This window comes from Eurosta solidaginis, unplaced genomic scaffold (assembly GCF_040869045.1).
Source record: "Eurosta solidaginis isolate ZX-2024a unplaced genomic scaffold, ASM4086904v1 ctg00001082.1, whole genome shotgun sequence".
Lineage (NCBI taxonomy): Eukaryota > Metazoa > Arthropoda > Insecta > Diptera > Tephritidae > Eurosta > Eurosta solidaginis.
The window spans coordinates 632,427-660,203 of NW_027136920.1; the positions used below are offsets into that span (position 1 = coordinate 632,427).

General features: G+C 38.1%; 1 protein-coding gene across 3 annotated transcripts in view; it reads right to left on the reverse strand.

Moving 5' to 3' along the window:
* The window catches only part of LOC137235799 (axin-like), a 647,628-nt gene that overhangs the window by 609,695 nt on the left and 10,156 nt on the right, over window positions 1-27,777 (reverse strand). For all 3 annotated transcript variants that reach the window (XM_067758632.1, XM_067758630.1, XM_067758631.1), the window contains exon 2: window positions 10,662-11,063. In XM_067758632.1, the coding sequence (XP_067614733.1) occupies window positions 10,662-10,754 (93 nt within the window). In that variant the 5' untranslated portion in view covers window positions 10,755-11,063. The remainder of the gene's footprint in view (window positions 1-10,661; window positions 11,064-27,777) is intronic.

Here is a 27,777-nt window from a genome sequence, read left to right on the forward strand (position 1 = left end):
CATCGCCATTGAACACGTATTGATACGTACGTCATTTTAGTATCATAAGTCGTAAATCTGTTTGGAGGGTTGGCCCTGTGCATAAAACGTCGTTTAGGGAGTAATCGGAACCGGGTGTTTTCGACGCATTGAATACTACACGGACCTTTCTCGTTTTCTTTTGTGGCTTAACGACCGCATGGTGGGGGAGATAGAAATAGTAGTATTTGCCTTTGCATTCGACTTCACATGGGCTATATTCTTCCATGTGGCCGAGAGAGATGTATTCTTCCAATAAATTATCATATTGGGACTTGAGATCGCCTTTGTGCATTCCATGCCTAGGAACTGTCTCAAGGCTGCCGTTCGGGATTGACCTAGGTCGATATTGTTCGGGAATGCTGGTTTAAAAGGGAGCCGAACCATGTATCGACCGTCATCTGTTATAATGGTGATCGGGTTTATCATGTGGGGCCTGGGAACTTCTTCTATTTCCCAAACTGTCTGAGCTGTTGATCTAACGCTTCAGAAACTTCCCAAGCTTGGGTAGAGTGCGCTGCCACCTTTTCTGGGATTTGGCCACTTAAAATCCAGCCAAATATGGTGTTTTGCGCTAGTAATGTGTGAGAGATTTTCTCGATGCCGTTGAGCATTATTTGGGGGATGAGGTCGCTGCCCAATACCAGATCAATTTGGGAGGGGTTCTGACAATCTTGGTCGGCTAATTTTAGGTGCGACCATTTACGACTTTGCTCGTGACTAAGTTTAGGGGTTGGGAGTAACCTTGTGTGCTTGGGTAATACTATTGCTTGGGCTTTGATTTTCACTTTGTGATCCCTCGAGACCTAAGTTAGGGAGCAGAGCTTGTTGGAGGTTTGTACAACTCAACCTCTCATGCCCGAGATTTCAAATGGGGAGGGTTTGCATGGGAGTCCCAAGTTGGCCTGTGCCTTGGAGGAGATGAAACTTCGTTCTGAACCTTGGTCAATTAGGGCTCTAAGCTTAAAGAGATCTCCGCGGTGTTCTACCGAGACAATCGCAATGGGGAGTATTATATTGTTGCGTTTGAGGCAGATGGAAGTTCCTCCGTGGATGCTGCTTCATTGATGCCCTGTTGGCTGGTACTTGTAGATCCTATGGTTGTTAACTGGAATGTCGATCTTCGCGGTCCAATGGTATGATTAGGGGCTGCGGTGTCATGAAGAGTGGAGTTGTGTCGCCCTTGGCAGTAAAGGCACGTTCTTGTGCTTGAACAATCTTGGAGAAGGTGCGTCTGGGATAAACAATTCTCGCACAGATTGTTTTCTTTTACAAATTTTCTACGCTCTATGATCGACAGTTTTTTGTAGCGTAAACAGCTTTGAAGCGTGTGCGAAAACTGTTTGCAAGCATAAATCTTTTGATACTCTGCCGCGTGAGAATTTGTGTGCGTGAGGGAGTTACTGTTATTGCTCTGGGGTTGACTTGATCTGAAAGGCGGCTTATTTTGATTGGGAGGTGCCCTTGAGAAACTTGTGGAGGGGGAATTGTATCGGGGTTTGGCCGGACGCCATTGATCCACCCGTTCCACTATTTCATACCGAGTGGTCAGAAACTGTTTCATTGGGGACCAGTTCGGGAAGTCTCTTCGCAAGCTTAACGATTGCTCCCAAAGCGCAACAGTATTTTCTGGGAGTTTGAAGGTTACCAAATAAATTAAAATGGGGTCGCAACTCTCTGTCGATACTTGTTGGGTTGCTAAAATTTGCAAGCAAAATTGCAATCACTGGATATCTTCGCTGTTTTCAGTCTGAATGGCCTTGACGTTCATGAGGACTTTGATTTGATTTTCGACCAAGACTCTTTTATTTTTATATCGGGATTTCAGGGCTTCCCACGCCAGAGCAAAGTTGTCATCGCTAATGGGAAATTGCTTTACTATCTGGCCGGCTTTTCCTTGGGTCTTGTACCTGAGATGGTATAGTTTTTGGGCGCTCGAGAGTTTTGGGTGGTTGATATAGACCGCAGGGACCATGTCACGGAAGGACGGCCAATGATCATAACTCCCGTAGAAGACTTCGGTGTCAAAGGCAGGTACTTTGAGATGCATCCCGGAACTCTCATGGGGAGTGGTGGTTGTAGCGGGGACTGGATTACTCATTACCTTGAGGATTTGATCACCGATTTGGGTTTTGGTGTCCTCATATGCTATTAAAAATGCCCTATATTTCCCGAAGGCAGAGGATTTGAAAACTTGGGAAAGGTCATCGTCTTCGGTTTCTACTACCGCATCATAGGCGCGCTTGACTCTCGCCCAAAATAGGTCGATGTTTTTGTCCTTTACTGCTATGGCTGACCCGGTATTATCCTGTAGGGACGTTGAGCGGAACCTAGTGCAGTAGTCTGTGAAAATATCCGTTTCGCAGATGAACTTATTAGCGACTGAACTGGACATTTTAATAAAGGAAGAGCTTTCTTTATTGTGAGAGATTTGTTCAAGGGGACAGAGCTGATTAAATTTATTTATTTTTTTCCTTAATACTACCTTTCGAGGGAGTATTTTTATATCGGTATGTGATTTTGGGCCTGGTCTAAGCTCGGTTAGTTGGTTTGACTTCGGCTATGTACAATATTTTATGTCGAGAATTTATGAACCGTGCCCACTGTGCCAACTAAATTCTTTTTCGTACTCTTTAAATGTATTTGCTTATCTAATAACCGTAACGCGGAGTACAATAGGGATATATATGTAAGGTTATTGAGTTATAAGCGTATGAATTGATAAATGAATAAATATTTTATGGGGCGTAGTGGACTGTATTTATGATGGGTGTGCACAGTATTTGAATGTTTAAAGGGAGGCGAAAATTGTTGTAGGTACTGACCTACTGTGCGTTGGGGATATTTACCGCTTTTATATTTTCTTTTTTCTGTGTGGGGGTGTGTTATGTATATACATATATAATGCAGCCGAGAAGTATGATTTTTGGCGGGCTTTCTTAGATTTTGGCGGGATATATTTTCCTTACGAGATTTTAATTATGAAAATTTTCACTTTTATGGTACTTAAGGTACAGCAGTGCGCCCTACTGTGAGGGGAATGGAAGTTTGGTTTTCTACTTATAGTTTTATTATTCTGTACTTATATATTTCGTGCGGTTCCTTGTTGGTGACGAAGGACCACTGCATATCGAGCGCCTCCGAAGCAACCTTAGAGCCAAAGGCTGGATAATGCAATGATGGTCTCCACTGGTTACCTTCTAAAAATCCCCGTCGTTGAGCCCCTCAGATGGCTTAGTGCAGAACATTGTGCGCTTTGATAGAGGTACTACCGTAGTCGTTTTCTATCAAACAATTTTATGCATATTTGGTGATTGAAACCACTTTTAATTTTATATATAATGAACCTTTTATTCAATAAAGAATAGGTCTAAATGTATGCGTCAATATCTTTTTAAATTTTTCACCATCATGAAAATTTTTGAAAATTGAAAATTAAAATATTGATAGAATTTTAAAATTACAAAGTTCAAAGTAACTAAATACAAAGTTAAATAAAAATAATAAGAACCCTACATTACTCCCCCTTCAAGAAAATTTAACATTAAACAAATTGAACGTAACTCTCTTTTTATGTAAATTCTTGGTGTTGTTTGCGTTTGTTGTTTCAATTATTGCAGGTTTTAATATATTGTAACGAATTTACTTGCAATTCCCCTTATTTGCAATCTTCTGCTGAGTTCGAATCACTAAACTGTTGAATAAATAACTGCAATATTTAATAATGCAAAATGGCCTTTATTAAAGTACTTCACAATAACACTCAAACTTTGCAACGAATAGCTTGCTTAATAACCAAACTGATTGATAGCTCAAATGAAACTCTACTAACAAAATAATACTACTATTGCTCGCTAGATAGCGTCTGAATCGAAACCTCAAATCAAACTGAATTCCAGCGCCTCTACAATTGCAGCCTTTTATACTCTCGGATTTCAACGTTCGCATCTTCTAGGCGCTTTCAGAATCTACAGTCCAGCAGCTCTCAAACTTCTCAGCTGTAACTACAATTGCATGATTTTATGTTTTTCTCATTGCATACTTTCAGGAGTATCTCAGATATATGCATGTGTTTGTGCATTGACTCTCCGCTGCTCGTATACGTACATGGTACATATGTGTAGACGCAATTATTGTTTCGTTTATGTAGTAGATACATAATGATTGATCTATGGATGTGCATGATATCACTGTTTAGCACCAGCTTAGAGTTGGCAGCACCCCTTAGTTTTGCTAATATTCGTAACACTGCCCTCCACCCAAGTCTGATCGTCCCGATCAGACAAATCTCCCGATCTAAACGCCGCTAGCATCTCCAAATCCGTGGTTTCCTAGTGGTTTGTATGCGGTAGATGGTATCACTGATCTTCTTCACAACTTTGTACGGGCCTTCCCAACAGCACCGAAATTTGGCTGGAACACCTTTCCGCCGGTGAGGGTTGTTTAACAGTACCAATTCTCCCTCCAAGAAACCTTCTGAATTTTTGTTCTCCTTGTACCTGCGTTTCGTCTTACTACTCATTATTCTTGATCGTTCCCTCGCACTCTGTTGTTTGGCCAATGAACTTCTTCGCAGAGCTTGCACTTGACAGATTGACTTTGCATCATCATTATCGTCTTGATGTTTCACAACAGTAGTGCGCAATGGCTTGAAACCACCCTTGCATTCTTTCTGAAAAATTCTTTCAGTTGTTTTAGTGCGTCCATTAGGGTTTGTCAATGCCAGTCTTTTTCTCGCAGGTACTTTTAATTTCGCTTTATTTGGCCCATTCGATCCATCAACCTTTTCTTTTGACTTTCGTGGCCTTTGTCGAGTCTTCTCCACCATTACTCGATTACTACTGAACAATTCACCAACTTGAAGTTAAGTGGTATATCCTGGTTCTCGTAACGTATCACCCTTCTCTGCATATCGATCTTGATGTCATTATCAACCAAGAAGTCTACTCCCAATATGACTTCTTCAACGATCTTCGCCACAACGAATTTGTGTAGAACCATGACCTTTCCAATCAAGACTTCACATATCACTTCTCCCTGAACTTGGTTATACTCGCCAGTGACCGTACGCAACCTTGCTTTAGGTAACGCTTTTATTCTCCTGTTGACAAAGTCAGATCGGATCAAGGAATGAGATACGCCCGTATCTACAGTCAGTACAAGTTCTTTACCATCCACATTCCCTCTGACGGTAAGACTGCTCAATTTTCTACCAATTTGCAACACAGATATCACAGGGCATTCAATAGCTGGATCTAGCTCTCGATCTCTACATCTTACTCGCTCTTGCTCATCTCCTCCAGCTTTGCGTTTACGGCCACCCACATTGTTGGAACTATTAGGACCAAGATCGCAATGACGTGCAATGTGACCGGACTTCCCGCATTTGAAGCATTTGATAACTTTTTCACTCCGCTTTTGCGATCCTTTCAGCGCCTCCAATATTGCGTCTACCCACTCTGGCCTTTCTACTTCCACACGGCGTGCTTTGAAAATTGGCTTACACAGAAGCGACGCTGTTCAGTGTATTCCACGGGTGCGTCCGCATTCGCTAAATGTGCTAGCCTTTCAATATCCGACGCAAACTCTTGTAATGTTTCACCAGGCCTCTGGAAGCGGTTCAGCAACTCCATTTGGTATATCTGTCTCCTATGCTCAGTTCCGTATCGTCTCTCTAGAGCGCCCATCAATGCTTCATAACAGTTCCGTTCGCCCTCTGGAATGATTTGTAAAATCTCAGCTGCAGGCCCTTTCAACGCCATGAATAGTGCAGCAACTTTATCTTCAGCATTCCAGTTGTTCACTGTTGCGGTCTTCTCACACTGTAGCTTAAAGACCTGGAAAGGAACAGAGCCGTCAAAAGATGGAGTTTTTACCTTCGTATTGCTTGCTGAAACAACTGGGCGAATTAGTTGCAACTCCTGTATATGACCTCGCAATGTTTCAATCTCGGCATCGATTTTGTTCTCAAGTTGCAAAATTTTTGTGTCTTGCGCCTCCATCTTCGAAGAAATACGTCCTTCTTGCTCTTCCAGTTGTGCAGAGATCTGCGCTGATATTTGTGCCGGCATTTCGGATATTCGTGTTCCTTGTGCTTCAATCTTCGATGTTATACGGTTCTCCTGCGATTCCATCTGTGATGACATATACGTTTTCTGTTCTTCTAGTTGAGATGACATATAAGTTTTCTGTTCTTCTAGTTGAGATGCCAGTTGAGATGTTATATCTGTATTTTGCGATTCCAGTTGAGAAGCCACTGTCGATGTTTGAGCAGATATTGCAGCCAAAATCTTGTTCAAGTCTGTGCTCGTACTGTCTGCCTAACTGTCTCTTCCATTTTTGTGGTTTCCTCGCCTTCAAGATGAAAGTCATACTCTTCCACGTCAATTCCTTCTAATTCCATTGCCTCTCGTAGTCGTGCCTGAAGTTCGAGTTTAATGCCGGTTGTATTCAATCCACGGCTCTCCAACTCCTTCTTCAGTTGCTGGATCTTGAATTCACTGAACTTTGCCATGTCTTTGTTGTCCTTGTCTGGAATTTATTCAACAATTCCTCTTCTGACACCAATTGTAACGAATTTACTTGCAATTCCCCTTATTTGCAATCTTCTGCTGAGTTCGAATCACTAAACTGTTGAATAAATAACTCCAATATTTAATAATGCAAAATGGCCTTTATTAAAGTACTTCACAATAACACTCAAACTTTGCAACTAATAGCTTGCTTAATAACCAAACTGATTGATAGCTCAAATGAAATTCTACTATCAAAATAATACTGCTATTGCTCGATAGATAGCGTCTGAATCGAAACCTCAAATCAAACTGAATTCCAGCGCCTCTACAATTGCCGCCTTTTATACTCTCGGATTTCAACGTTCGCATCTTCTAGGCGCTTCCAGAATCTACTAGTTCAGCAGCTCTCAAACTTCTCAGCTGTAACTACAATTGCATGATTTTATAGTTTTTCTCATTGCATACTTTCAGGAGTATCTCAGATATATGCATGTGTTTGTGCATTGACTCTCCGCTGCTCGTATACGTACATGGTACATATGTGTAGACGCAATTATTATTTCGGTTATGTAGTAGATACATAATGATTGATCTATGGATGTGCATGATATCACTGTTTAGCACCAGCTTAGAGTTGGCAGCACCCTTAGTTTTGCTAATATTCGTAACAATATCAATAGGAAGAGTTTTAATTTTATTATCTATTTCAAGTTTAAAACATTTTTGATCTTTTTCCACAATTTTGTAAGGTCCTTCATATGGTTTTTGTAATGAATGTTTATTAATGACTCGAACAAATGCTAATTTTAAAGGTTGAAGATCTTTTGGAACGTAAATTCCAGTATCAGAATCTTTATGATGACTTAAATTTGATCTAACATTTCGAAAATGTTCATGTAGATTACTTAAAATTTCAGTTGATGAGAAATTTTTAGCTGGCAAACGTAAATTCTGACCGAAAACCATTACCGCCGGTGTAGCCAAAATATCTTCTTTGTAAATAGATCGCAAACCAAGTAATTTGTGTCCTCTCTAGCTATTATTATAGTCTTTAATTGGCTATGAAACCTTTCAACCATACCATTTCCTTGATGGTGATATGCGGATGTTGTAATTTGGTGACTACCAAGTAATTTAGTTAACTCTGAAAACAATTTCGATATAAATTGGCTACCTTGATCAATTGTTATCTTTAACGGAACTCCAAACCGAGAAATATATTCTCTAAAAAACTTATTTGCATTTGTAGTTGCTGAAATATCTTTTAATGCATATTCCTTTAGACCAACAAGTATATTCATCAATAATCGTTAAAATAAAGCGATGTCCTTTTGAAATAGGTAATGGTCCAACTTTATCTAAATGGATGTGTTCAAATCTATTCTTGGGAAATTGAATTTTGACAACAGGGGATTTTGTATGACGATAAACTTTATACTTTTGACAATTAACACACTCTTTTGACCAAATATTAATATCCTTATTCATATTAGGCCAATAATATTTTTTAACTATGAGCCGTCGTGTAGCTCTTGTACCCGGATGTGCTATTCTATGTAAAAGATCAAATACTGTTTTTCGCAAATTACTCGGTACAAATGGCCTAGGAGTTTCTCCTGAAATTTCACACCAAATATTAAAATTTAAAATGGGAAATTAGTTTTAAATTTAGATATTGAGAATCAGATACAAGTTGATTTAAGTCATCATCTTTTTGTTGTTCAGTGTAAAGTTTTAAAATTCAGTTCTGTATTATATATTGCATTAACCTCAAAAGCTCTGCTAAAACATTGGATTCTCCTTTAATGTATTGTATGTCATCAATAAATTGTGCTATAAATTCCAAGTGTCTCGTTTGTCTAGGACTTCGTTCTGTTTTTGAATTTAAAGCAGTAGTCAAAGGTTTATGGTTCGTATAAACTGTAAATTGTCGCCCTTCCAAAAGATATCTAAAATGTTTTATATCTTATATATAAATAGACAAGATGAAAAAATGTGGAACCGTTTTCTGCTAAACCAAAAATCTAAGGTAGACAAATTATATGCACTGTTATCCATAAATAAAAAAAAAATTAAAAAATCATTTTAATATAAAAAATTTAACATAAAAGTCACACCGCTACACATGCACTTATTCATACTATAGACACGCTGTGTGTGTGTGTACTTGCTTTTTGTGTACTTACCTTCTTAGCTCTATGTACTTGGCTGTATAATACCATCGCGCAACCAATCCGAAACTTGTTTATCTACTACACGCTGACCATCAAAAGAAATTCTTCTAGGCCGTTGGAAAACAGGAGTGCCATCGCTTAAAACTATTTTCATTTCCACTGAGCTTTGAAAATGTGACGTACTCATTCATCAGCTTTTTAACTTCACATGAATGTACAACATTAAGGTGAAAAGATAGCTGAATTCATTAAGTAATTCATCGCCGTCCTTTTCTATAAATTTTTGTTCTTTGTAGTTTTCATGCCCTTTCATGCTGAAATTCTTAAAGCATTCAACACGGTTCTTAGTAATTTTCATGTCAACAAACTCAAAAATTGTATTTCCTATAATGACTTCATAATCAATTGCATCTCCATCTATCACATAAAACTTCAACATAAAAAAAATAAATGTAAGGCGCGATAACTTCCGAAGAGATCTAAGGCCGAGCTTCTCTTCCAATTCGCGTCGTGCTCCTATTGATTTTCCCTACAAATCGGCCGGACGGGACCTACATGTTTTATGCCGACTCCGAACGGCATCTGCAAGGCAATGAGTTTATATTTTTGATGTATATTTTTGATGTATTAATACAAATGTAATTTCTTCTCTACTGCTATTTTACTTATCTGTTTTCATTTCTTTTCTTTCGTATTTCTTCTCTTCTTCTTCTTTCGCATATATTTTCTTCTTTCTTCGTATTTATTTCCTTCTTCCTTTTTGGAATATCTTTTCCTTCCTTCCTCTTTCGCTTGACGGCAAAATCGGTTAACTCCGTTCCCCTAGAAATCTTCTTTAAATCCCCTTCTAGGCTGCCTCTTGAATCATCATTCTTCTTCTTTTTGACCTTCTTATTTGCTTCTTTAAATCCCTTTCTAGGCTTTCTCTTGCATTACCATTCTTTTCCTTTTTTGTCCTCTTCTTTCTCCCTTTGACCTCTTTAGTTAGACTCCTTTTCAATTGATTGCAAATTAGTTTTCAGCATCTTTCATATTTTCTCGCTTTTAGCACACAAACAGTTTTCGGATAAGTTATCCCTTTCAATTTATACGATGTACGTTCTTGAAAATTTCGTTTCTTGTATTAAGCGGATTATCAGTTCTTTTAAAACATTTCGATTCGCGAAAATATTTGAATAAAATAAAAATTAGGCGATTTTGAATAGTTAAGCTTTTTCACGACAATTCGGTTCAGCCACCAATTTATGGGATTTTCGGTTTTTACTTTATAAAAATGTATTTATTTTATTTAAAAACGTTTAAAAATAGAAGTACAATTTGATTTGACGATAGAATTGAACTCATACAATTTTACAAATGATTTCTCCTTTTATACATTTTTTTACATTCGTTATTGTTTACAAAACTTAAAAGCTACTATGTTTAATTATTAAAATGTTATACAGTACATTCGTCCAGATCAGTCCACCTTACTATTACAATCTTAGGATCCTATTATTTTTTACAAAACTTGAAAGCTCCAATAATTAATTACGAAAATGTTATACAATACATTCGTCCAGATCGGGTTACCTTACCATTACAATCGTAGGATCCTACTTACATATATGAAAATATGATTTGTAAAGATATGAGCGGTTGATTTTCAATAGAAATTTGACGCGACCCACGCTTTTATTTATTTGTCTGATCAACGCCCTAGATTCATGAGGTGTGTGATGGCGAGTAGCTAGGACATACCTAATTATTTTCTATCTTTTAGTATTATTATTACTTAATGTAAGTATTGTTTTCAATAAAACCGTTTAACTTGAAAACATTTTTTTAATTATATTATTTACCATATTGTTTGACATCAAAAAAATGCCTTTGAATAAATACTTCCGTGGTGATTATCATATTCCAATACCATATATTATAAATACATATGTATAAACGCTATTTTCTTAGTTACCTTTTTAGCTCTACTTTCTTCTCCGGGTACTGGTGGTCTAGGCCCACTGCACTCGTTATCATCATATTTACGAAATGCTGATAGATCGCTCATGCCACTTTGTATTTTCTATGTTTACTGCTTTACACTAGATTATGGTGCCTTTTTCAATATCTGTGTTATTAGACTTTAAATGCTTCTTCACATTTCTAGCACGAAATCATGGCTAATGCGCTTATTTCTCTTCTTTAATACATTTTTATGTATGTGTACTAATAGAACACGAATTCCAAATCACGTGTATGTATGTAACGTATATTTAAATGTATGCAAATAACGAGCGTCCTCTCTGTTAAAAATATGATGGGCGTGGAAGATTTATCATAAAGTAGTGTAAATTAGCGAAAGGCAATATGGCAAGGCCTGTAAAAGAAAATTAAATTAACATTAATATATACATAGGTTGAATATTAACCTGCAAGTATACATATCGCTCATTTGCTGCAACGTCGTCATAACTCAAAAAACACAATTTTTCAGGAGAGCCATTCAAAGATTTTAACTGCCATATGTTGCGCATATGACCGATTTTCTGGGAAAGTAAACCAAATAGTTTTTTTTTTTTTTGGTCTAATATTCCAAGCACTGGGATCTTGCGGGGTTCATGATATATTATAGTAGCTGTTGAAAATAGTGTCATTCAATTTTAGTCGTTTTAAATTAACCTTTTGCTCTTTTTATAAAACGTTGTGAATAAAAAAAAAAATATGGTCGGAAGTAGTTCAGCAAACAAAAAGGTAAATACAACGTGTTTGTTGCGACTGAATTTAGCAGTTCAAGTTTTATCTATTAGAAAATTAGCTATAATATCATAACGCGTAAAGTTTTTAAAAAAGTTATGTTCCAACTAGCAGTTATGTGAAAAATAAATGCCGCAAAAATCGTATGCAACGTTAGCAGTGCAAAACCAAAAAAGTTTTTTTTAAAACATGTTAAAATACGTTTTAATTTAATTTGTTTATATATTTTTTTAATATTACACGTATATCTCACGGTTCAATTAAAAAAAGTTAAATTTCCAAAGATTTGAAGACATTGTTAGCTTAACTAATATGTAACGTTAGCAGTGATTTTTTATTTAAAATAAAATTGTTCCTTTCCGTTCTCTTACACAGGAGAGGAAAGCTCAGCAAAATAAAAAATATAAAGAAAACTTGAAGAACTCGCCTCAATATGGGGACTACAAAAAAAAAAAACAACAAGCGGTATTATTGAAAAAATATAGGGAAAAAAGAGAGCGGATGTGAAAAAATTACCACTGAAAGCTATGAATGAAATTCAAAAAGCAAATCGAGAAGCTGTTCGTGAGAGGGTAAGAAAGTGTCGGGCAGGAATGAGATTGGCTAAAGTCAATCATGAAAATGTAGCTGTTAGCGACGATGATAAGAGTGAACGCCACACGGCCTACAAATCTGTCCAGTCGCTAGGAAAGGCTGTCTCTAAGGCAGTTCAAGCCCATCTACGTTCGCCAACGAAAAAAACAGAAATTATTTCGAGAATAATTAAATTTGCTTACTCAATTTTCGTAACTGTAACGTTCCATGCTTTGTGTAATACAATCACAACCAGCCTTGTCACAGCCATGCGATATATCATAAAGTAAAATTAGGATGAAGGTCTCAATGAATCTTACAAACCTTATCCATTTCCCTCCAATATTTAAGGAGATATCTCGGAAACCATTCGAGATATTGAATTTAATAGAATTACTTATTGCAGCACTCATCAGTACCTTTTATTTGATATCCATATTGTACTAACACATTTTGGATCACCCTTGGTCCACATATTGGTCGATAACTCCAAAATTGGTTGAGCTATCGAAATAAGGGATATCTTAAATCTTAGGCCCTCTAGCCGGCAAGCCCGCCTTTAGGCGGGGTTAGATTAAACTGGTAAAACATGTGTACCTCCAATTTTTTCGTACAATTTTTAATGCATCATGTTCGCTAATTATTAGATCAATGCGGCTGCCTTGATTTTAAAGTTGTAAGTGTTAGCAGGGTGCCGTTATAATCATTCTAGTTGGAAAAATAGAGTGCACTGACTACAAATATTATTTTTGCAAGAAGTGGTTTTGGTAACTATAATATAAGTGATAAAACATGTTTCGATCGTCAAAAAAAAAATTATTGGTAAGTAGACTAATTGTTAAAGATTGAAATATGTGAATATGATGCGGAATTATAAAAAAAGATTATAGTATTATTGGCCAAAACGTATAGTCTGCCTAAAGGCGGAGTTGCCTACTCCGCTGGTTTTTTTATAGCGAAAATCATACTAACCATACGTTTGTTCTTCAGTAGACGAACTTATATTACTGAAATGGATTACTCCAAAAGGCTCAAGTTGTCACAGTTGTCTGATGAAGAAATTGCAGAATTCATGGAAGCTTTAGGTGACGACGATGACCGTTCTGAAGATGAGATAAGCGAAGACGGGAGTGAAACTGAAGAGTTAGTTATATCAGATAGGGATTTTGAGCAAATTGATAATTACATTCAGGAACTAGGAAATGCTTCTACTAACGACTTTCTCGCAAAAACTACTAACCGAATGCAGCTCATATGAAGATGATGTGTGCTTTGAGATAATACATGCCAGCTAAACCACACAAATATGGAAAAAAGTTATTTGCCCAGGCGACTCATTCGGGTTCGCGTACAGATTTGAATTTTGTAAAGGTGCAGGCGACAATGATGTATTTGAAGGCGTCCCTGATTTGGGGGCAACCTCAAATGTCGTTGTTCGTTTGTCACAAACGATCCCTGATTTTAAGAACTACAAATTGTAGTTTGATAACTTTTACACATCGCTTCCACTTTTGGTTTACTTGCGAAGTCGAGGAATTCTATCCCTAGGTAGGAAGGTGCCAATCGAATTCCAACCTGCAAGCTGTCTAAGGATAAAGATGTTTGCAAAAAAGATCGAGGTTATTCAGAAGAGTTTCTGGGTACTGCTTATGGTATTGAAATAACTACTGTTGTATAGAAGGACACAAAAGCCGTTGTCTTGGCTTCAACATACGCAGGTGTAAAGCAGTTTAGAGTTGCATCTGATGAAATGCCACCAAGAAAGACAATTAGATACGACAGGAATTATAAGCAATATATTGAAATGGCCTGCCCTAATATTATTACACAACTATCATATGGGGGGGGGGGGGGGGGGGGGGGGCGGGGGAGTTGATCTCATGGGCGCCTTACTAGGACGCTATTATATTCGGATGAAAACGAGGAAGTGGACGCTTAATATATTTTATCATCTTATAGATATGGCAATGGTAAGTGCATACCTGCTCTATCGTCGAATTACCGCAAATCATCAGCTTACAAATGTGAAACTCCCGGATTTTCGAGTTAAAGTACTTGAGATACTTTGTAGCTCTCAAAAACTTTTAAGGAGACCAGTGGGGCGACCAGCTAGTGCTTCTCCAAGTGACCAATGGAAGCCGAATAAAAAAACCAACGCACCACCGATTGATATTCTTTACGATGGCATTGATCATATACCTGATTCTTTGGATCGGAGCAATAAAGGGTGTGCAAAATGCCTGGTTGTAAATCAGAAACTCAAATATTTTGCACAAAATATAATCTTACGTATGCTTATCAGCTAAAAATAAATGTTTCCAATTATTCCATAAACAATAATTCAATACTCTTTTAACGTTTTTTGTTAATAAAAATACATAAGAAAATTCTTTCTCGTTCATTTCAAGTACCCGTAAACAGGCAGGTCCGCCTAAAGGCGGAGTGGGGTTTTTCAGCCCTGGGGAAAAAATTATTAACTGTTTTGGTAATCTGACTTCAAATTCGAGTTTATCGCACTAGAATTAATAGGTATGAGTTTTTTCATTGAAAACAAAAATTGGCCGGTTAGAGGGTTAAAGTAGACATCTAGTAATGCAATGGTGAAAGTTTCATTCAATTCCATCATTCCAATTTTTTGTGACCCGCGCACAAACATAAAGACAGACAGACAGTAAGACCGACAGAAATTTTAAAACTGTTCATTTGGATTCCACTGGCTCCTTTTTTTATTTTCTGTATATCTGCAATGTACAGAGATCAACGGTTACAATTTTATTATATGTAGAGATACTCAGTTTTCGCACGTGTAACGTTAGCAGTGCTTTGTGTAACGTAGGCAGTGCCTTATTTTATGTTAAATTACGTTAAAAAATCCTAAAGATTTTGGTTAAGCGGTATGCCATGACCTTGTGGCATCCTTGCTATATAACAGGAAGTAAAATTGGGATGATTGTCTTAGCAAGTTCGCAGACATTAAACCAAACATGATCTGTATCTTGATCTCACTTCCAAATGATGTTACGTTAGCAGTGCGTTTCACGCGCTTATAACTTTTACGGTATGGTAGTCATCAAATTAATTTTACTCTTAAAATGAAGGTATAGGTCTACCTGATAGCATAAGTAGAAGAAACTTTGACGTTTCTAACATTTTTGTTATTATTTCGTATAAACTAAATAAAAACTCCATGCGAATGTAACGTTAGCTGCCGGAAAATTGGCCATATAAAGGCATATTTTCATTTCTATAACACGTGCTAAATTTTTAACTGATCACGAAGATTTTTTTTATACAACACAGATCATGATATTGGGTACGTTTATACGTTATTAACTCAAAAGTCGTGTTTTTTGAGTTATGCCGACGTTGCAGCAAATGAGCGATATATGTAAATAAATTTTTAACAATATATATCTTTTGCGGTAAATGCTAAATGTAGTAACGTATCCAGTATTGCCACACAAAACATTTCTTTGGGGCTAGAATCTAGAAAAAAGGGATAGAAAGAGCTAAATTTCTTCAAGAAAATCCAAAACCTTTTGCAAAAATAGCTAAAAGTATATGTAAGTTTTCACATTTATTTCAAATCAAACTTAAGCAAAGTTATAGAAAACTAACAAAAAAAAAATAAATAAGGTACAAGAGAGTACATAAATAATACTGTTTTTATAGTTCATTTTATAATTTTTAATAACAAAAATACATTTTTAACTTTCGTTTTGCCATTTGCGGTAAGGTATCATTAAAAAGTAAGAAGTATTTTTCACACTACTACAATGACGACACGTCTATAGGTTCGCCAAAAATACGACACGCCAAAATGTTGGCCGATGAAAATTAATTTAAATTTTAACGTCCTACGTGTGTACGAATCACCATTAAAATACACGTGTGCGATAATCAAGTTTATGTTGGGACGAGATATGTCTGAAGGGCCTTAGGCTTCAAAATCTATGATTTCGTCCTCAGAAGATGAATTATTATTTTTGCTACACTCATAAATATTTTTTGTGTTCATTAATCTTAAGAGATCGTTGCTTATTTTAAAGTCATGGCAGCATTTATTCAGTCGCTTAAGACCACTTCTTATTGTCAGAAGCGAATTCAACATAACTAAACTCATTTTGTTTCTGTGCTTGCTTTTAATCAAACTCATGTTTGAAAACGTTCTTCCAACTTCAGCAATTCTTAGTGACAGCACAAAATCGATAAGCTTTTGGAATTATACTGTTATATTGTTTAACAAAAAACCAACAAGTAAGGAAGGCTAAGTTCGGGTGTAACCGAACATTACATACTCAGTTGAGAGCTATGGAGACAAAATAAGGGAAAATCACCATGTAGGAAAATGAACCTAGGGTAACCCTGGAATGAGTTTGTATGACATGTGTATCAAATGGAAGGTATTAAAGAGTATTTTAAGAGGGAGTGGGCCATAGTTCTATAGGTGGTCACCTTTTCGAGATATCGCCATAAAGGTGGACCAGGGGTGACTCTAGAATTTGTTTGTACGATATGGGTATCAACAGAAAGGTGTTAATGAGTTTTTTAAAAGGGCGTTGGCCTCAGTTCTATAGGTGGACGCCTTTTCGAGATATCGCCATAAAGGTGGACCAGGGGTGACTCTAGAATTTGTTTGTACGATATGGGTATCAACAGAAAGGTGTTAATGAGTTTTTTAAAAGGGCGTTGGCCTCAGTTCTATAGGTGGACGCCTTTTCGAGATATCGCCATAAAGTTGGACCAGGGGTGACTCTAGAATTTGTTTGTACGATATGGGTATCAAAAGAAAGGTGTTAATGAGTATTTTAAAAGGAATTGGGCCTTAGTTCTATAGGGTGACGGCTTTTCGAGATATCGCCATAAAGGTGGACCAGGGGTGACTCTAGAATTTGTTTGTACGATATGGGTATCAAATGAAAGGTGTTAATGAGTATTTTAAAAGGGAGTGGGCCTTAGTTCTATAGGTGGACGCCTTTTCGAGATATCGCCATAAAGGTGGACCAGGGGTCACTCTAGAATTTGTTTGTACGATATGGGTATCAAATGAAAGGTGTTAATGAGTATTTTAAAAGGGAGTGGGCCTTAGTTTTATAGGTGGACGCCTTTTCGAGATATCGCCAAAAGTGGACCAGGGATGACTCTAGAATGCGTTTGTACAATATGTGTATCAAATGAAAGGTGTTAATGAGTATTTTAAAAGGGAGTGTGCCTTAGTTCTATGGGTGGACGCCTTTTCGAGATATCGCCATAAAGGTGGACCAGGGGTGACTTTAGAATTTGTTTATGATATGCGTCTCAAATGAAAGGTGTTAATGAGTATTTTAAAAGGGAGTGGGCCTTAGTTCTATAGGTGGACGCCTTTTCGATATATCGAAATAAAGGTGGACCAGGGGTGACTCTAGAATTTGTTTGTACGATATGGGTATCAAATGAAAGGTGATAATGAGTATTTTAAAAGGGAGTGGGCCTTAGTTCTATAGGTGTACGCCTTTTCGATATATCGCCATAAAGGTGGACCAGGGGTGACTCTATAATGTGTTTGTACAATATGGGTGTCAAATTAAAGGTATCAATAAGAATTTTAAAAGGGAGGGGTGGTAGTTGTATATGTGAAGGCGTTTTCGAGATATCGCCAAAATGTGGACCAGGGTGACCCAGAACATCATCTGTCGGGCACCGCGAATTTATTTATATATGTAATACCACGAACAGTATTCCTTCCATGAAAGCTTTTGATTTCGCCCTGCAGAACTTTTTCCATTTTCTTCTATTTAATATGGTAGGTGTTACACCCATTTTACAAAGTTTTTTCCTAAAGTTATATTTTGCGTTAAGCCAATCCAATTACCATGTTTCATCCCTTTTTTCGTATTTGGTATAGAATTATGGCATTTTTTTAATTTTTCGTAATTTTCGATATCGAAAAATTGGGCGTGGTCATAGTCGGATTTCGGCCATTTTTTATATCAATACAAAGTGAGTTCAGATAATTATGTGCACTGAGTTAAGTAAAGATATATCGGTTTTTGCTCAAGTTATCGTGTTAACGGCCGAGCGGAAGGACAGACGGTCGACTGTGTAAAAAAACTGGGCGTGGCTTCAACCGATTTCGCCCTTTTTCACAGAAAACTGTTATCGTCCTAGAATCTAAGACCCTACCAAATTTCACAAGGATTGGTAAATTTTTGTTCGACTTATGGCATTAAATGTATCATAGACAAATCAAATGAAAAAGGGCGGAGCCACGCCCATTCTTTTATTTTTGTATTTTGTTGCACCATATCATTACTGGAGTTGAATGTTGACATAATTTACTTATATACTGTAAAGATATTACATTTTTTGTAAAAATTTCACTTTAAAAAAAATTGTTTTTTAAAAGTGGGCGTGGTCGTTCTCCGATTTTGCTTATTTTTATTAAGCATGCATATAGTTATAGGAGTAACGTTCCTGCCAAATTTCATCATGCTATCTTCAACGACTGCCAAATTACAGCTTGCAAAACTTCTAAATTACCTTCTTTGCCCAAAATTTTACTTATTTTCAATTCTGCGTCATAAGTTCAACCCACCTACCAAGCTTCATCGCTTTATCCGTCTTTGGTAATGAATTATCGCACTTTTTCGATTTTTCGAAATTTTCGATATCGAAAAAGTGGGCGTAGTTATAGTCCGATATCGTTATTTTTAAATAGCGATCTGAGATGAGTGCTCACGAACCTACATACCAAATTTCGTCAAGATACCTCAAAATTTACTCAAGTTATCGTGTTAACGGACGGACGGACGAACGGACATGGTTCAATCAAATTTTTTTTCGATACTGATGATTTTGATATATGGAAGTCTATATCTATCTCGATTCCTTTATACCTGCACAACCAACCGTTATCCAATCAAAGTTAATATACTCTGTGAGCTCTGCTCAACTGAGTTAAAAACTTAATGTTGAAGTCAATTTTTCCAATTTTTGAGATAGATATTTTTCCACTGCATTTGTAATCTCGTTATTTCATAGGTACTATACTTGTTTTTTTTTTTTTTTTTCATTCGTGAAATATGAAAACCTTTGAGGTTTTACAATTCTCAATGTGTTTTCAACCGAAAAGAAATCTATTTTTCTAAGCGTTTCTATATAGTGCGGCAAGCGTTGCCTTAATTGCTCTATTAATCATGAGGTCTCGACATATATTACGTATCTTTCTTTCCATGAATTAGTCTATACATTTATCTTATTTTTTAATTCGTATATATTCTTCAAAGGTATAACGAAAATAAGGTACGAGAGACAAAATAATTATAATCTGAAGTTAAAGGGTTGAAACTCTTGTTGCGAAGGTGTTAGAAGAGGACCAACAGCCAGTTCCACAGAGGAGCACCCGGCACAACAGTTACAAGAGGCTGAAGGGGGCTTCGAACACTCTAAACCAAAAGAGCAAGGGGAGGACGACGACGTCACGACGAAGGTGCTGCCGGGGGACAAACAGCCCAATGGTGCTGCGAGTCCTACAGATAAACCTCCAACACAGTAAAGTGGCGTCGAGCGAACTCCTCCTAACCCTTGAGTAGAGTTCGTTTGACGTAGCGCTGATCCAGGAGCCGTGGCTCTCACCGGGAGGAAAGGTTTCTGGACTTAGCGCGCGCGGATTTAGCGTTTACTATGCGCAAACGAAAGCACGGGTGCGAGCTGTAATAATGGTAAGGAAACAGCTGCATTCATATATGCTGCCTAATTACACTACTGAGGACCTCGTAGTGGTGGCCTTTGAGCAAAGGAATAAGCAGACACTTATCCTGGCATCCTGCTACATGGCCCATGCTGCGGAGGTTCCACCGATGGAGTGCAAGAGGCTAGTACAGGACGAAGGGCGCAAAGGGCGGTTGGTCATAGGCGCGGATGCAAATGCGCACTACAATGCGTGGGGAGGAGCAGATACGAACGAGAGAGGCGAATCTCTATTTTGTTACATCCTGCAAACCAATTTGCAGATAGCCAACAGGGGAAATTTCCCTACATACATTGGTTCAACATCCAGCAATGTTTTTGATATTACACTGAGCTCCGAACGTGATATATCAAGGTATGATTGGATGGTTCTTGATAGACCATCCTTTTCCGACCATGCGTATATCAGCTTCAACATCCCCCTAAAGAGGGTAGAGAAGGGACGAACCTTTAGAAACCCTAGGTCAACAAACTGGACTAAATTCCAGAAACAGGTAGAAACGAAACTGGGACAACCCAAAGAGGTTGCCAATGTGGAATAACTGGAGGAGTCTAATGAATTCCTAACAAGGACGCTTGTGACTTCGTATAACAAAGCTTGCCCTCTAAGAAGATTCAGAGGAAAAGCAAAGCCGCCATGGTGAAGCAATGAGCTGAGTCTTCTAAGAAGACAGGTAAAAGAAATGTTTAAGCCCGCAAAGACCGCGGAAAGCGAAGCGTATCGGGACGAGTACAGGGATCTACTGAGGATCTACAACCGTGAAATTACCAGGGCGAAGAGAAACACATGGAAAAGTTTCTATAAGGACATAGAGTACTCCAGCGAAACAGCACGGTTGAGAAAAGTCCTATCAAGGGGAAATATAGTCCAGGGACTAATAAAGAAAGAGAACCGGGAATGGTCACGTAATAGTGAGGAATCCCTTGAGATGCTTCTCGATACAGATTTCCCATTGGGAGATGGTTTAGAAGAGCCAGCAGACAGCACTCACACTTCGATCACGGAGCGGTAGTGCCGGGCTTGGTGACCGATACCAAGATCGAATGGGCAATGAAGACGCTTTCTAAGTTTAAATCGCCGGGCCCAGATAGTATATTCCCGGCCATGCTACAAGTTTCAAGTAGGGCGGTCGTGGAATGGCTTAAAATAATATTCGATGGGTGCATAAGACTGAATCATGTAGCGCACTCTTGGAGAACTGCTCGTGTAGCTTTCCTACCAATGGCGGGAAGATCGGTCACGTTTATCCCAAAGATTATAGACCCATTAGCTTAACATCATTTCTGCTCAAAACCTTTGTGAGGCTGATAGATGTGTACATAAAGTCCAACGTGGACAAAAAGCTGCTCTCCACATCACAACATGCGTACACCAAAGGCAAGTCGGTAGACACCGCATTGCATAGGGTGGTAATAAGCGTAGAAAAAGCCCAGGAATATAAGGAATATGCTCTAGGAGTCTTCTTAGATATTGCCGGGGCTTTCAATAATGTTGCAAAATGGGCGATTATGGATGGCTTTAATTACATTAAAGTACATCCAGCCTTAACCAGATGGATCGGCTGCATGTTAAATTGCAGGAACATTACATCACAATGGGGATTGTTTGTACGACGAAATCATTGGACAAGGGAACGCCGCAGGGAGGGGTGCTATCACCTCTGCTGTGGACGCTGGTCATCAACCAACTGCTCAGGCGATTCGATGAGGGACCCGTAAAACTTACGGCTTACGCAGACGACGTTGCAATTGTCATAAGTGGAAAGTGCCTTCCAATGATTAGTTCTTTGATGGATCGGGCGCTTCGAGATATTCATACCTGGGCATCTAATGGCGGGTTGAAAGTCAGTGCGGAGAAGACGGATATGGACTTGTTTACAAAGAGGTACAAGGTCCCAAATTGGAACAAGCCTAAGTTAGGAGGGGTGCCCCTACAGGAGAAACCTTGCACAAGGTATCTAGGAATCATCCTAGATAGTAAGCTGTCATGGAAGCTCAACGTGGAGGAGAGCGTGAAAAAGGCTTCAACGGCACTTTGTGCATGTAAAAGAATGCTGGGGTGTACGTGGGGCTTATCGCCCTCTCTTTCCCAGTGGGCTTTTACAGCGATTGTAAGTCCTATCCTATACTATAGAGTTCTTGTTTTGTGGAAAGCCACATAAAAAGCAACCTACCTCAAAAAATTAGAGAGGGTATGCAGACTATCAATGCTTAGCATTACGGGAGCCCTGAAAACAACCCCGACAGCTGCACTGTATGCCATTCTGCACATTCCACCTGTAGACCTGGTAGCAAAGAACACAGCGTTAACAACTGCAACCAGGCTCGGTGCCTCGGGGCAGCTTGAGCGCCGAAAAGATCTTGCCCTGCGCTTGCCAGGCTAAGACTTCAACTATTAGGAGTGATACAGCTGTCAGATCTAGAAGAAGCAAGTGGCTTAAATCCTAGGAAGCTTCTAGTATTTGCCAAGAGGACGGAGTTATTTTATAACATAGGTCCTGGTTTTTGATAAGGTTTTTCAGTTTGGCCGTTAAAACAAACTCCTGGTAACACTACGGACTTATTCAGTCTATGTGAGGTCCTCATGGACCGGCCAGTTCAACCTAACCTAACCTTGTTGCACAAGCTGGAAAGCAAATATACAACCTCATAACACAGTTTATCGATAAATGTATCGAGTGTTGCCGAAATAGATTTGGAGAAAAAAGGTGCCAACATTTTAAAGAGGGCCAAAAAAAGCTAGGGGCTAAACGGGAATTTTTGGAGCTAAGCGCAAAAAAAGGACTAGATCTGGCTCCAAAAGCACCAAAATGGCAACACTGTACGTATCCTACATCTATATATATATAAATGAAATAATGTTCGTTCCTGTCCATGTTTTGAGGCCGATACGAGGCCCATTTTATTCGTTCTTTTTTCATATTATAGGGATCAAATAGGGGGAAGGTTTTTAGTAAAAAAAAATTTTTTTAATTTCTAGGGTCTTGAGTTATAGGTCAAAACGTGGACCCGGATAACCCTACGAAGTGTTTGAATAATATGGGTATCAAATGGAAGCTTCTGATGAGTAATTTAATATAGGGTACTTTTCGTGCCCCTAGGTGACTAGGGTCTCGAGATATAGGCCAAAACGTGGACCCAGATACCCCTTGAATGTGTTTATACAATGGATATCAAATGAAAGCTGTTGCTGAGTTCTTTAGCAGAGGGTAATTTTCATACATCTGGGTGACTAGGGTTTCGAGATATTGCCCGAAACGTGGATCAGAATAACCTTAGGATGTGTTTTTACATTATGAGTATCAATATTCACATATGATAATAATAATTTCCCCATTTTTGTTTTTTTTTTAATCGAGGCGCAGAAACGAATGAAAAAAGTTAGCGCTATGAATTATTATTCATATCGATTAATTATTCGTGAAATTGAAGAATCTCACACTCTGAAACGCAGAAGATTGTTCACCAATTTGTCGTGGATAAAAAAAAAAAAAAAAAAAAAATGCAAAAATTGAGACCGAGCGCTTAAACTATATAAAATTCAACCATACTAAGTTACGGTCCGAGGAATACATTCACTTACGGGATGCTGTGAATAACGATGGAAATGTGAATGACATCGGTAGAATGATCATATTACCAGCAACATATACTGGTAGCCCGCGACACATGCATGATTATGCACAGGATGCCATGCCGTATGTTCGCGCTTATGGACGGCCGGATATGTTTGTTACTTTTACATGTAATGCGCAATGGAGTGAAATCAAAGACCATTTGTTTCCTGGCCAATCCCCAATTGATCGACACGACATAACTGCTCGGATTTTCAAACTAAAACTAAAATCACTTATGGATTTTATTGTCAAACGTAGTGTTTGGAGAAGTGCGTTTTTATATGTATTCCGTTGAATGGAAAAAGTGGGGATTACCGCACGCACACATTTTGATTTGGTTGGTTGATAAAATTACACCGGATCAAATTGATAGTGTGATATCAGCTGAAATACCGGAGAATTGTGCGCTACATATCGTGAAGCATGTCAAAAATTAAATTTGTTGGAGGATGATAAGCATTGGGAAGATACGCTTGCCGTTTCAGCTGTAATAGCCAGTCCATATCAAATACGAATATTAGTTTCGATAATAATTGCAATGTGCTCCCCATCTAATCCATTGGAATTGTGGCATAATTTCAAGGATTATATGGCTGATGATATTTTAAACCAAATGTCTCGAAATATTGGAAATTATGAGTTGGAATTTACATAGAAGCATTGATAAGGATTGGTGACATTTGTTTGTCGATGTCAAACAAATCGTTAGTACAATTGTGCATGCCAGCAGCAAATCGTCCAATGCATGATATGTTCAATCGAGAACTGGAGCGTGAATACCATTATGATTGTAATGAACTAAACACATTTGTAATATCAAATTTAACGAAATTGAATCACCAACAGCAACATGTGTATGATACAATCATGAATAATGTTAGCCATGGAACTGGTGGATTTTTTTTCTTGTATGCTCCTGGGGGAACAGGCAAGACCTTTTTGATTTCATTGATATTAGCAACAATTCGATCAGATAATAACGTTGCATTGGCACTCGCTTCTTCCGCAATTGCGGCTACATTACTGGAAGGCGGTCGCACAGCACATTCTGCGTTAAAGTTGCCTTTGAATATGCAGGTAAATCAAACACCAGCATGTAATATTTCGAAAAGATCTGGAATGGCAAAAGGTCTTAAAGTATGTAAGCTCATAGTATGGGACGAGTGTACTATGGCACACAAGAAATCACTGGAAGTACTTGATAGAACTTTGAAAGATCTAAGAGGAAACCAAACAGTCTTTGGGGGTGCCATGATTTTATTAGCTGGAGATTTCAGGCAAACATTACCTGTGATCCCAAAATCCACGGCTGCAGATGAAATCAATGCATGTTTAAAATCATCGTATTTATGGAGACATATAAACACGCTTACACTTACTACAAACGTACGTGTTCAACTACAAAACGATCCGTCAGCAGCTGAATTTTCACAACAATTACTGAAAATTGGAAATGGCCAAATGTCTGTCGATCCAACAGGAATGATTACATTGCCTAACAATTTCTGCACTTTTGCACAGTCTAAAGAGGCGTTGATACAGTGTATTTCCAAACATAGTTCAACATTACAAAAACTATGATTGGCTCAGCAAAAGGGCAATTTTAGCTGGGAAAAATAAGGACTTCAATGATATAAATGCAGCTATTCTGTATCAAATACCTGGTGACATAGTTGCATATAAGTCATTGGACACTATTACTGATCAAGATGATGTCGTAAATTATCCAACTGAATTCTTAAACTCACTCGATTTGCCAGGCCTACCACCTCATAATTTACGATTTAAAATTGGAGCACCGATTATTACGCTGCGCAAAATGAATGTGCCACGACCTTGCAACGGTACCAGACTCGCTGTGAAGAAGCTAATGGGTAACGTTATCGAAGTAACAATTTTGAAACGGAAGTACAAAGGAGAAGACGTTTTGATACCCAGAATTCCACTGATCGACGGATTTACCATTCGATTTCAAACGTTTGCAGTTCGCTATTCGCCTCGCCTTCGCTATGACAATTAATAAGGCGCAAGGAAAGTCTCTACAAATGTGCGGTATTAATTTAGAATACCCAATTTTTTCTCATGGACAATTGTATGTAGCTTGCTCACGAGTAGGCAAACCATCGTCATTATTCATTTACGCGAAAGATGGAAAACCCAAAAACGTTGTCTACCAAAAAGTGTTACAATAAAGTTCGAATGAAATTGTATCAAAGAATTTGCTTTGTTTCGTATTCATTTTATTCTCTTTCAGCAAATCATTGAATGTATCGCCTAGTGAAGCGGGCGAGGGTACGCTAGTTATTATTATTTTTATACTCACTTGAGCAGAGCTCACAGAGTATATGAACTTTGATTGGATAACGGTTGATTGTACAGGTATAAAGGAATCGAGATAGATATAGACTTCCATATATCAAAATCATCAGGATCGAAAAAAAATTTGATTGAGCCATGTCCGTCCGTCCGTCCGTCCGTTAACACGATAACTTGAGTAAATTTTGAGATATCTTGATGAAATTTGGTATGTAGGTTCCTGAGCGCTCATCTCAGATCGCTATTTAAAATGAACAATATCGGACTATAACCACGCCCACTTTTTCGATATCGAAAATTTCGAAAATCCGAAAAAGTGCGATAATTCATTACCAAAGACGAATAAAGCGACGAAACTTGGTAGGTGAGTTGAACTTATGACGCAAAATAGAAAATTTGTAAAATTTTGAACAATGGGCGTGGCACCGCCCACTTTTAAAAGAAGGTAATTTAAAAGTTTTGCAAGCTGTAATTTGGCAGTCGTTGAAGATATCATGATGAAATTTGGCAGGAACGTTACCCCTATTACTACATGTATGCTTAATAAAAATTAGAAAAATCGGAGAACGACCACGCCCACTTTAAAAAAAAAATTTTTTTTTTTAAGTAAAATTTTAACAAAAAATTTAATATCTTTACAGTATATAAGTAAATTATGTCAACATTCAACTCCAGTGATGATATGGTGCAACAAAATGCAAAAATAAAAGAAAATTTCAAAATGGGCGTGGCTCCGACCTTTTTCATTTAGTTTGTGTAGGATACTTTTAATGCCATAAGTCGAACAAAAATTTACCACTCCTTGTGAAATTTGGTAGGGGCTTAGACTCTGGGACGATAACTTACTTCTGTGAAAAAGGGAGAAATCGGTTGAAGCCTCGCCTAGTTTTTATACACAGTCGACCGTCTGTCCTTCCGCTCACCCGTTAACACGATAACTTGAGCAAAAATCGATATATCTTTACTAAACTCAGTTCACGTACTTATCTGAACTCACTTTGTATTGGTATAAAAAATGGCCGAAATGACCACGCCCACTTTTTCGATATCAAAAATTACGAAAAACGAAAAAAATGCCAAATTCTATACCAAATACGAAAAAAGGGATGAAACACGGTATTTGGATTAGTTTATTGACGCAAAATATAACTTTAGAAAAAAACTTTGTAAAATGGGTGTGACACTTACCATATTAAGTAGAATGAAATGAAAAAGTTCTGCAGGGCGAAATAAAAAACCCTTGAAATCTTGGCAGGAATACTGTTCGTGGTATTATATATATAAATAAATTAGCGGTATCCGGCAGATGATGTTCTGGGTGTTCTGGGCGTTTTCCAGATATCGACCAAAATGTGAACCAAGATTTTGGTCGATATCTGGAAAACGCCTTCACATATACAACTACTACCACTCCCTTTTAAAAGCCTCATTAATACCATTAATTTGATACCCATATAGTACAAACACATTCTAGAGTCACCCCTAGTCCACCTTTATGGCGATAACTCGAAAAGGCGTCCACCTATAGAACTAAGCCCCACTCCCTTTTAAAATACTCATTAACACCTTTTATTTGATACCCATATCGTACAAACATATTCTAGGGTCACCCCTGGTCCACCTTTATGGCTATATCTCGAGAAGGCGTCCACCTATAGACCTAAGGCCCACTCCCTTTTAAAATACTCATTAATACCTTTCGTTTGATACCCATATTGTACAAACGCATTCTAGAGTCACGCCTGGTCCACCTTTATGGCGATATCTCGAAAAGGCGACCACCTATACAACTACCACCACTCCATTTTAAAACCCTCATTAATACCTTTAATTTGATACCGATATCGTACAAACATATTCTAGAGTCACCCCTGGCCCACCTTTATGGCGATATCTCGAAAAAGCCTCCACGTATAGAACTAAGCCCCACGCCCTTTTGAAATACTCATTAACACCTTTCGTTTGATACCCATATTGTACAAACGCATCCTAGAGTCACCCCTGGTCCACCTTTATGGCGATATCTCGAAAAGGCGTCCACCTATAGAACTAAGCCCCACGCCCTTTTAAAATACTGATTAACACCTTTCGTTTGATACCCAT